Raw genomic sequence first — 12,548 nt, forward strand, 5'->3', positions numbered from 1 at the left:
GTATCTGTCTGAGGTCCCCCTCTTCCTCCTCCTCCTCAGACCCCACCCACAGCAGGCTGCATCCCTAAAATATCCTGGAAGTTTCCAACCTGGAGTTGGGAACCCTATGTCCTTTCCAGGCAACCATCAGCCTACCTTTATCTGCCTGTCTGTCTTCAGGTTTACATCCCCCCCCCAGCCTCTGCCTAAAGGGCAGTCTTTCCCTGCAGTGGGAACCAAAGCAGCTGACATCATTCTCCTCTCCCCCGTATTATCCGCACAACTACCCTATGAGGTATGTTAAGGTTGAAAGTGTGTGAATGGTCCATAATCCCCCAGGCAGCTTTTAAAACATGAACCTGGGACCTGCACACCATCCTCTGAAGCGCTCTCTGTGGCAGTAATGGGGTGACTGCTGGCACCTTTTCCTATCATTTTTTGCCTTGTGGTATTCTGCTTGTGCTGTGATCTGTCTTCTTTGTGATGTGGCATGATTGTGTTATTGGGTTTGTTTCTTTTGAAGGGGAAGTGATGTGTTGTGAGTGAGGACATATTTTACCTTAGTTCCATATGAAACTGACAATTCCAACTGACTTGGGGGGGGGAGTTTGAGGTGTGGAATGGAGTGAAGTCCAATCAGCTTCCATATGCAAAAGACCTTGAAACACTGAACGGGACTGCACAAAGCAGCCAGTCAACCCAGCCAGCGTCTTCTGACTGACAGTTCTTGCGGCCAAACACTAAAGGTGTGCATTTGGAACGTTGGAGCCCACTATGGCTTCATATATAAGGGAGAGATAGTCAACATAAATCACGAAAAGGGATGGGCACAAACATAAAAAAGGTGGTTCGGTTCAAACAAAACCCTTAATGGAATCGAATGGCCCCACCCAAACTAAAATTTTGGTTCCCCCTTTTTCCTGGCTGCAGCTTGCTATATAATTGTGAGCCGGCCTACAAGGAAGATGATGTCTCTCACCAATTTATCTGTCTCTGGCCAAGTTTCTGTCATCTCAGTGACAGAATTATATACAGGCCTGTTTTTATTTGGAGCCCCCACCTATAGCAAATATTTCAAACCTGCCTGGCCCTTAAATGATATTTCATGTTTTATGCATAAGCAATACGGTTTTAGGCCACTGAAGAAGGCCTTCATGGCTGAAACGCATCTGGTCTAGTGGCTTTTCATGAAATATTCACTTGTGTGACTTTATGATTATTAGACATGCAAGTCCAATAGGCTGCTTTATGTGATACTTTTATTTTATATGTCTGTATAATGTTTTTAACTGCTAATTGATATACTGTGTAATAAATATTTTGTTCCATTTTTAAAAGTTTGCTACACTTAAGCTTTTGAGTACCTGACTTGTCCTTCAGGTTGTGTTTTGTTGCCTTTGCTATTCTTTCAGGTTTAAATCACTGCCAGCCATTTAACCCTTCAGTTATGCTCCCCACCCCTTCAAAGGGGGGGGGACCGAAAGGTTAAACATTTGGCCCTGAACAGCTGAACCAGCCAAAAGTCTGGTAAAAGTTCAGGGAATGCGCCTTCCCCACATATCAGTTCCCAAGCTCCGAACTGGCCCAGGTTTGGCCCAGATTTTGGTTCATGAGCTGGTTCATGTCCATCCCTAAGCATCAATTTCCTGTAGTTACTTTGATGAGATTTCCCAGCTCCTAGAAGTAAATTCTTAAATTTAGAGATTTAAGTGGGTACATAAGACTATAGGAAGAGCCCTGCTGGATAAGACCAGTGGTCCATCTAGTCCAGCATCCTGTCTCACCTCTGGAGGCAGAGGCATAGAGGCCAAGACCTTCCCCTGATGTTGCCTCCTGGCTCTGCTTTCAGAGGTTTAGTGCCTCTGAACATGGAGGCTCCCCTCAGTCACCATGGCTAGTAGACCTTTCTTGAGTCTCTTCGTTTTCATCCACTGGCCTTTTACTACCATGATTAAGTGTAGTAGGAATGCTAAACTGCATTTAACTTTTTAAAGAAAATGATATCAGGGCCATGGGTCTCTGATGAGGGCATGGGCTTTTTTCAGCTCAAACAAGTCTTCAAAAATTTGTGATACAGTGCAAAAACAGATGTGAAGGCCCACAAGTGATTTTGAAGGCCCACAAGTGATTTCCCTTCCCCTCCCCAAAACAGACACCCTGTGAGGTAGGTAGGGCTGAGAGAGCTCTTTCGAGACCTGCACTTTCAATAACAGCTCTGACAGAACTATGGCTTGCCCATAGTCATCCAGCAGCTGTATGTGGAGGAGTGGGGAATCAAACCCAGTTCTCCCAGATTAGAGTCCATGCACTGAACCACTGCACCAAACTTATTTGAGTTATGAACTTTCTCTCTGCATGTGTCAGATTTAAAGAATAAACTAAAATATTTTAGCCAATGCTATCCATGATGTTCCTTCATAAAACCTTTAAAAATTCAAAAGATATACCATATTTGTAGGAAAAACTGCAAGGTAGAGAAGACTAAGAATGAAAACTTGCCCTTTTCTTTCTGTTCCCTTTAGATATATTTCTGTATGCTTCTGTTTCCCTATGCCCCTAAACTTCATTGTTAAATTACATTAAAATTGTAATTTCTGAGCATCCCTACATAATCTCAGTGAACAACCTTGAGACAATTTTTCCATCACAAAATTTAATTCATGGCTGGTATTGAGCTCAATTCAGATATGGAAATTGAATAAGTCTAGACAAAAACAGATGCACATAAATTAATCAGAATTAATGAAATGAGAGAAGCAGGTACCTGCCCTGCAATTTTCAAATGATTCAAGTTTTTTTTAGTGTAATAGCTTTTACTCACATAAAAAAGAATATATATATCTTTTATATATATATATATATCTTTTTAATGCAGTGAAGAACACGGTAACACAACAGGCAATAAATTATAACTTTAAATACATTCAAAATGGAGGGGGGACAGGCATGCAACATCACTTCTGGTGAAAACCAAAATTGACATCATGACATGAGGGGTTAAACCATAAAGTTTTGGGTAAATCCTAGAGGTTCATCCTGATGTCATAATGTCACTTCTATTTTTTCACTGGAAGTGACATAGTACACCCATAAGACACTGGTGGGATCCCCCATTTGTCTCCCAGCAGCCTTCAAACCACCAACAGTAAATGGGGATGCCAGGAAGTCTCATGCTACAGTGGGAAACCTGCCCCCCGAATTCAAAAGAAAACAACAAATTGTGGGAAAGTTTCAAAGTTCTGCTGTTCAACTACAATTACATTTTGATTCATTCTACTAATTTACTGCTTTTAGTATATTACTAATTCATTTAGAGACTAAACTGTTCATGGAAATTTGAGATTGAAACACCACAAAATTGGAGTAATATATGAACATCATATGACAATTGCAGGAATATTTTTTTAAAATCTTCTGTGTCCACAGTAAGTATGCCCCGATCCAGCCTTTTGGATATGAAAGGTCTGATATACACAAGAGCTGTGCTACCCAACAGGGATTCTGTCTTCACTTCATTGAATTGACTCTACACATGCTGGGTCAACTAAATACTTGCCCCTTAGCTTGTGCTTCGCACATGAATTAACACTCCCTTGCTATTACCCTAGCTCCCACTTCAACTCCAGTTGTGTGCTGGAATTCAACACTTGAACTGGATTCTTAGGCACACACCTGCCAAATCTTCACATTCCACAGTTCCTTACATTTGAAAATGACAGCACTGTCTTGAAAGAAGAATAATTCTATCCTGAATACTCTGGTTTAATTGTTTACGTGTTTCATTCAATTGTTGTTTTTAAGTGTTTATTTGCATTGAAAACCCCATGGGGGTTGCCATACATCAGTCGCAACTTGATGGCAGTTTCCACTACCACCATTCTTTGCCACCTTGGGGACCCTAAGTTGGGTAGAAAGGCAGCATAAAGATGGTTTAAATAAATAAATAGTTGCAGAAAGGCAGAGTGCAAATGTAGCAATAAATAAAAATAGAAATAAATAATTCCACTGAGGAAACAGGTCTTGGATGGAGAAAAGTTAATATATTATAAATATATACATATATGTATCTAAGGCTTACTTGTTTGCGTATCACGTCTGTAGCTTGTAGGATGTATCGAGGAGGTAGGCCATGACTCCGAGCAAGAATCATAGCCTGCTCCAGAGTGACACTAAGAGTGCAGCTGCAATAGAAAGTGAAATAAATCAAGTAAGAGTTCAATTTATTTTATGCAGTAATAAGAAAATATAGGTGGTAGCAATCTGATGGGGCAAGGGCAGAAGTGAGGGCAGGGAGGCAAAGACACCATACAGACAGAACTGGGGGGAAATAGGCCACAGCTTTTCTTGAATACAGCAGAAGAAGCATTGACATAGTCTGGGGATGGATCCAGCAGCAGGTGACCAGCCTGCCGCCCAGTATAACCCCATCCCTCCAGCCCACCTGCTGGGGGAGTAAAATGAGGAGTGGCAAACCCTGGGATGCCATTTGGAGGGCAGCCGCTGTGTGGTTCCCTTGCCACCTGGAGGTGATAGCCAGCCAACAGCCCCTGCCTGGTCATGCAGCTCAGTGGCTCCACCCCCAAGACCACTTACAGGAGTCCCCAAACAGGGGGGGCACGCAGGCACAGCCTTCCCTCCATTGAATCCATCCCAGCGCCCAAACTGCCCACCGAAGCTATGACAAAATGCAGTGAAAACAAACACCAAGTAAACCAAATGCAAACCCATAATAGCCCAAACCCAGGAAGGGTGGGAGGAAAACCAAAAAAGAGCTGAGGGGGAATGCTCCATGGCAGCTGGCCAAATAGGGAGGGGTCAGGCTAGAACAGAAGCCTTGAGCTCTGGGACTGCCCCCAGTGTTCCACGCCTCCAGCTGGCATATAGGAGAGTTGGTTGGCCAGGCAGGGCTTGCCCAAAGCAGGCTCAGAGACAAGGATGCAGAGTCTCTCAGGTCACTCGCAAATGCAGCTCTTGGTGATTCCGTGGCCAATGCTTGTGAAAAGTTTCTGCCTTTTCCCAAAGGCAGTTTTACACGTCAATTTCAAAACCAGTGGCAATAGAGGCTTTTCCATATAATCAGGCAAAGCATTTCAAAATGTGCTTTAGCCTTTGAGTGATGCTCCCAGAAGTCCCTCATAGCTCTATACCCCATCTGCACATAAGGGGAAAGATAATTTGTTATAGGAGTAACAGCTATGCAGGTGTTTGTCACCATTTTGGGAAAACAGCCACAAGATTTGCACATTGGAACTAAAGGGAAAGTGAAGAACCTCTGAAGAGCTTTCTTTTTTAAATAACTTTTATTTTCAGTTTTCTGCATATATTACATTCCATCTGAACATTTTCCACATATGGTAGAGTCTTATACATTAAATGAATCTTCTATCCATTTATACACCTTTAACCATCTCATATCATACACCTTTTCATTTTTGTTTTGAAGCATCAAACTCAAGTCATCCATTTGCACTAATTCCAATATTTTGAGTGTTAATTCTTCTCTAGAGGGTATTATATCTGATTTCCGGTTTTTAGCCAGTAACAAACACGCAGCGGTTAATATATATGACAATATATATGTTTCTTACAAATTATATCCATTCGGGATCATATTTAACAAATATATTTCAGGTTTTAAAACTAGATTTTTCTCCAGGATTTCTTGGATTACCTTCCAAACCATCTTCCAATAGCCTTGTATCTTACTACACATCCACCACATATAGTAACATGTCCCCTTATTCATTTTTAATTATTTCATCTTGTTCATAATCATCCAACAAAAACCTATAGAGCTTCTGTATTAGTTTATCATTTGAGGACAACCAGATCTTATCCAATTCATTATTTTGATCTTCAAAACCTCTTAACATATCTTTTTTATATCTGTCTTGTAACATTATTTGTTCCCACCAGGATAGCTTATATTTCTGTAATAATTTTTCCTCTGATTTTAATTTATTATTTCTATTTAGCAGAATACGATAGCTTTCTTTCTTATTTGTCGTTATTAAAGATGGACTAATAAATGCTTCCAGGGGAGCAACCCATCTTGGAGTTTTCCTGTAAAATTTCTCTTTTATATTACTCCAGATTTTATTCAATGCTCCTCTTAACATATGTCTTCCAAAGTTTGAATATAATTGATCTTTTCCGTACCATATATACGTGTGCCACCCCATATACAAGTCATGTCCTTCTAACACAAGAGTCCTATTATTTTCCAAAGTAAGCCATTCTTTTATACATCCCAGGGCGGCCGCTTGATAATATATGTACCAGTTAGGGATATTCATTCCCCCCTTTCCTTTCTATCTTGCAAGATTTTCCATTTTATTCTAGGTCTCTTATATTGCCATATAAATTGTCTTGTGATTTTATTTAATTCTTCAAAAAAGTCTGGTTTTTAAGCTCTGTATACTTTAACCTAAAAATAAAAATCTTGGCAATATATTCATCTTTAACAACGCTATTCTGCCCATGAATGATAAAGGAATATTTTTCCATTTTAGCAAATCTATTTTAATTTCTTTCAACAATTTATAATAGTTATCCTCTATTAGAGAGCTACATTTATTTGTTAAATTAATTCCGAGATACTTTACTTTCTTAACCACTTCCATGGACATTAGATCTTGTATAAATTGTTGAGTCCTTGGCAGACAGTTTTTTACTAACAACTTAGATTTTTTATAGTTTATCCTCAATCCTGCCACATATCCATATTTTTGATAGTATCCATTAAACACATAATTGACGTTTCTGGTTTCTCTAGGATGAACACTAAGTCGTCTGCGAAGGCCAATAGATTATATTCTTCCCCTTTTACTTTTAAGCCTTTTATCTGTGTATTTTTTCTTATAGCATCATTTAAGAACTCTAAGGCATAAATGAACAACAATGGCGAAAGTGGACAGCCTTGTCTAGAACCTTTCTGTATTTCTATATTATTGGTTAGATCTCCATTTACTATTATTTTTGTATATTGCATTTTATAAACAACTTTGACCATAGTGAAGAAATTTTGACCACAATCCGCTCTCTTCAATTTCTGTAATAAGAAATTCCATGATAAGTTATCAAAAGCGTTTACTTTGATTTATAAAGCGACCTCTCATTCTTTTTCTGGATGCTCTTCATAGTACTCTAACACATCTATTATTATTCGTAAATTATTCTTCATTTGCCTCCTAGGCAGAAAACCCATCTGGTCTTGATGTATTGTTTGAGATAATACTTTCTTTAATCTGCTTGCCAAGATACTAGCAAATATTTTATAATCCACATTCAACAGAGATATAGGCCTATAGTTCTTAATATCACTTTGATCTGAATTAGGTTTAGAAATTAATGTAATTAATGCATGATTCCATGAGTCGGGAATTTTTTTATGCTGTCCTACCCTCTGTAATAATTCCTTAAACAGTATGCAAATCTGCTCTTCAAAAATTTGGTAAAATTCTGCCAAAATACCATCCGGACCTGGAGCCTTCTCTTTTTCTGTCTTTTAATTGCTTCCGTTATCTCACACATTGTTATTGGATCATTCAAAATTTTCCTATGTTGTTTGTTAAATTTTTTAGACTTTTCCATCAAATATTTTATCATTAGATCTTCATCTTGCATATCTCGTTGATATAGTTTTTTGTAAACATTTTCCACTATATTTTTAAGATCTTGTAGATTGCATTTTTCTTCATTTTTATCATTCTGTAATTTAATTATCAGACGCTTTTCTCTTTCTTTTCTTACTTTATACGCTAACCATCTATTTGGCTTGTTTGTTTTCAAATTAATATTGTTTAGTATACTCAATTTTTGCCCTATCTCATAATTCAATAGTAAATTCATTTTATGATGTAGAAGATTTAATTTTGCTTTTGCAATCTTAGTATCTGTTGTGTTTTTCATGACATTTTCTTGTAACCTAATTTTAGATATTTGATCGTATTCCTTCTTCCTTTGTTTGGTTTTCCATGCACTTTGATTTATAAAGCGACCTCTCATATACGCTTTAAATGCATCCCATATTATTTCCATCGACGTATCTCTATTATTATTTATCTGGAAAAACTCTATAATCTCTTTTTTACATTTTTGAACAAATTTTTGATCTCTAAGTAATCTTAGATTCATTAAACATCTATTTTTCTTATATTTCTCTTTTAAGGCGAGAATAATAGGATTATGGTCTGCAAACGTATTCGGTAATATTTCACACTCAATCAGTTCCCTTATCATAGTAGTTGATATCCAGATCATATCAATCCTCGACCAAGAGTTGTGACGTGCAGAGTAGTAGGTGTAGTCTCTCTTTTGTGCATTTCTAGTTCTCCAATCTTCCATTAAATTACATTCCTCCACTATATGCCTAAAACTGTTCGGTATTACATTACCTATTTTATGTCCTTTCTTAGCTTGCTTTCTATCCATTAGCGGGTCTAAAACTGAATTGTAGTCTCCTATAATATAGATATTATTTGTTTCTACTAAATTTAGCACTGTTAACACTTCTTGAAAAAAGTTTTTTGGGCTTTGGTTTTGGTTAGGTGCATATATATTAACTATTAACATTTTTGCAATTTCTTACAACTGTAATAGCTACCATCTTCTGAACTGTATACAAACTCTGGACTTAATGCTTCTTTTACATATATCACAACCCCCATTTCTTTTCCTCTGCTGCTGCTATAAAAGCTATACCTAACTTCTTAGATTCTAAATATTTCACATCTTTCTTTTTAATGTGTTTCCTGTAAACAAACAAAATCTGCTTTTATTTTTTGCAGTTGATGAAATGTTTTTCTTCTTTTCTGCGGGCTGTTTAAACCATTTATATTTATAGATATATTAAATTTTTTAGATGGTATCATCTTAGTTACTTAGTGTTTTTCCCCTCTGCTTCTGTATTTAAATCTGGTTAAAATTTGGTAAGCTGTTTTGTTTGGTTTAGTTTTATTTCTTTTCGGGATAGTTCCTTTCCCTTTACTAGTTTCTTGTTCAATATTCTCTTTTCCTTCTTTAACTTCTTCCTCTTCCATTTCCTCCTCTTTTTCTTCCACCTCCTCTTCTTCTACCTCTTCCTTTTGCAATCCTAGTTCTTCACCAAATTTATCTAGGAAATATTCTGCCTTCAATACAGAGTCTATTCTGTGTCTTTGACTGCTGTAAGAAAACAACACTCCCTCTGGTATTAGCCACCTATTTATTTTTAAACTTCATTTTTATTTTATTACACAGGGAAGCCATTGAAATTCACAAACATAAACATAATTTTAACAGGAAAGAAGAGAGTTTAAAAATAAATAGGACATGGCTTCCTGTCCTGGAAAACACAAAAGGCTTTACATCAGACAATAGCACTACAGATAAGATTAGAATTTCAACAACCTCCTCAGGAAGCAGGAAACCTTCTCAGAAAACAAAAGAACCTCCTCAGGAAAGCTCCTCCATTAGCATGTCCATAGCCTGGGGAACTCCTACAGGACAATGACTCAGCCCTACCCAACTTCTGGAGTAGATATAAATTTACTGCCTACCATTTTGCCCCCACAGTTGGAATAACTAGATGGACAACAGTTTGGATCAAACAAGGGCCACTTTATTAACTATATACAGTTTATTAACAAAAACCGGCAAGGGAGCACTTCCTAGGTAGCGGAACAGACAAGGCAGGTGTCAGGCTGACCAGCCTCCTTGTCTAATATGTGGGCGAGCCACCAACCCCGGTCTTGAGCCATTAATCTGGCTTGCGACCAGCAGCCCAGCCACTGGTAGTCTCCCAGGAGCGCCAAGGGGCTCACCATTTTCCTCTTCCTTATCCCTGCCCTATTCTGCCAAAGTGACCAACCTATTTAACAGCCACGCCCAAACCCGTTGTTCCACTGCTCCAGTGTAAGGTAGGCGAAAACACTACCACCCCATTGCCAATCCTGGGTAATAGTGAAAAATTCCTACCTGGCCCCCTTGGGCAACCAGCCTCAGCCTACACTAGAAAACAGGGCGGGCGAGCACGAGGCAGCAACTGGCCTTGGGCGGGAGCGGAGCTGAGCCTAACCAGGCTGGCTCTTCCCACCCACATCCCAGCGCGCTGTGCTGGGACGCTGTTGCCGCCCCACCTTCCTCTGCGGCGGCAAACCAGCCCCCGGCCGCCATTGCCTTCGGCGGCGACCGGGAGCTCCCTTCTTCTCACCTTGACACAGAGAGTATTCCATCTTTCTGTGTTTATACCTCTGAGGATGCCAGTCACAGTTACTAGCAAAACATCAGATTCTACAATGCCAAGACCACGGCCACACATCCCGGAAAATCTACAGCATCTAATGAAATTTCTTTGTTGCATAAGGAACAGGCTTAAAATTTATTAAATACTGAACAAATAGTTGACCATTGATTCAGGTGGGTAACCATACTGGTCTGAAGCAATAGAACAAAGTTTGAGTCCAGCAGCACCTTTAACACCAACAAAATTTAATTCTGGGTATAAGCTTTCGTGTCCGTGCACAGTTCTTCAATGTAAGCATGTTCACAAAAACTTACACCCAGAATTAAACTTTATGGGCCTTAAAGGTGCCACTGGACTCAAACTTTGTTCAAATAGTTGACCAGTTCTAGACAGGTAGAATTATACATGGCTTAAACAGTTGAGCAAATTGTGCAAAATGTGCATTTAAACTAAATTTCATATTTACTGTGAGAATTATTCGATTACTCTAAGAATAAGGCCTTTTATATTAACTTCAGATGTTATTTTCCTATTTATTAAAAAAAATACAACTAAAACATCCTGCCAGTTTTCCCATCTGCTGCTTACACATGCTGTTTCCTTGGATGGTTTCTACTAATTAGTGACCTTTGAATAAATTAGTGCTTTATTCATGAGAAAGTCAAAGTCACTTAAGGCTTCATCCATGCAAAACAAAAAGTCTAAGGCCCTGGTCACACAGGCCGGATATCGCGGGGGGGAGGCGTGGCTAATTGCCCCAGCGCAGTTTGATGTGCGATTACGCGATCAGATGCGCCGGTGGCACACCACGGGGCCTTCCCTCGGTGCCGGCAGGTAAACGAGGGACTGGAGGTGAATGCCATGCACCAGCGCGATCACACCATGGGCATCTGGAGGCAGCCCGTGGCAAACATTTACTAGTACCTTGGAGGTATTAGTTTTTTAAGGCGAATTGTTGGCGGTAAGCCACGGGTGCACTCCACTTCCCAGATGTTGGAGTGTGATCGCGCCCGGATAATCTGCCCACCATCCGTGCCTCTCCCGCGGCAACTTTGCCGTGTGACCGGGGCCTAAGTTAACATTCTGAGGAGGGGGGGGAAACTCTGAAAGTTTTCCTTCTTGAATATCAGTTGCCACCCCCAAAAATGGGGTTATGGTCCTTTCAGGCAAGTAGACAGCAAAGGGTCAATTCAGATACAATCTGAAACCATGATTGTTTGTGAAACCAGGATTCAGCTTGTTAGTGATGATTGAATCCTGCCTTGTTTTTTGGTGTTACGAGTCTTTGTTCTTTCTCCTGACTTTCCACCCGAGACGTGGCTGGTATTCCAGACTGTTTCACAGTACCTTGCTGTTGATTTCACTGCACCCTCACAAGCAGACACAGTCTCTCAATCATCTGTTTTCTGCTTCAAGCTATATAAGATGCTTGCACCAGATACTGTATGCACCCCCTCTAGACTTACTCATATACCCTGGTAAGCTTTGGCCAAACACATTCCTGGAGTATTTACACTTGGGAGTGCCAGACTCCATCAAAGCCCCTGAAAGGCCCTCAGACTCTTCACCAGTTTCTAGTCACACAATAAACACTGGTTAATTTTATTATATGGACTTCACTAAACAGAGCAAGCAAATAAGAAGCAGGAACAGCTATGAACATTAGGTTGAATATAAAAGGGGAGAAATACTTGGCTATGAGGAAACTGTGAGGTAGAGAGTCTTAAGGCAGGTATGCACTTTCAGGGACCTCTTACAGACATACAGGGTAATGGGCTCAGATATACTGGCTGATAGCTTTGTAGGTAGCTTTTGCTCTCTTATGAGGTAGCCAAATAGGCAGGGGTCATTTCATAGAAAAAGAGGTGCAGGAGCTCATTCGCATAGCCTATTAGCATACCTTATTTGCATATACCACACCCCCTGACATCACCGGAAGTGTGTCAGAAGGCAACACCCACCGCTCAGGCTCCACCCCAAAGATCTCCAGGTATTTCCCAACTCAGAGCTGGCTGGCCAGCTTTACACTTTGACTAAAGACACTTTAGGTTTCCTTTGCTCTTGGAGGGGAGCTACCCTACAACAAGCATGAAAATAGAGATCAAGTTAGTAAGCTTTTTCTTTTTCTGCAATAAATCAGGAAAACAATCAAAATATTATTTTGGCAACAACATGCCTGGGAGAGATATTAATTAAAAAGTTTGCTGGGTAATGACCAGGGTCTACACATTTTGGCTGGTCTTGGTAGACGGCCAAAAGTTGGTGTTTACCACTAACCATGCCCTTCAAAAGAAAGCAGCAGCATTTTGATTGAAATAAGTGCTGAATGTAACAGATGCTCTTT

The 12,548-nt window shown here is 39.7% G+C and overlaps 1 protein-coding gene across 1 annotated transcript in view; it reads right to left on the minus strand.

Moving 5' to 3' along the window:
* Nucleotides 1–12,548, minus strand: part of PREX2 (phosphatidylinositol-3,4,5-trisphosphate-dependent Rac exchange factor 2) — a 221,094-nt gene that overhangs the window by 6,135 nt on the left and 202,411 nt on the right. The window contains exon 38 of the mRNA XM_015408888.1: nucleotides 4,058–4,160. Coding sequence (XP_015264374.1) covers nucleotides 4,058–4,160 — 103 coding nt within the window. The remainder of the gene's footprint in view (nucleotides 1–4,057; nucleotides 4,161–12,548) is intronic.

The sequence above is a fragment of the Gekko japonicus genome, unplaced genomic scaffold (genome assembly GCF_001447785.1).
Source record: "Gekko japonicus isolate JY-2015 unplaced genomic scaffold, Gekko_japonicus_V1.1 scaffold88, whole genome shotgun sequence".
Taxonomy (NCBI): domain Eukaryota; kingdom Metazoa; phylum Chordata; class Lepidosauria; order Squamata; family Gekkonidae; genus Gekko; species Gekko japonicus.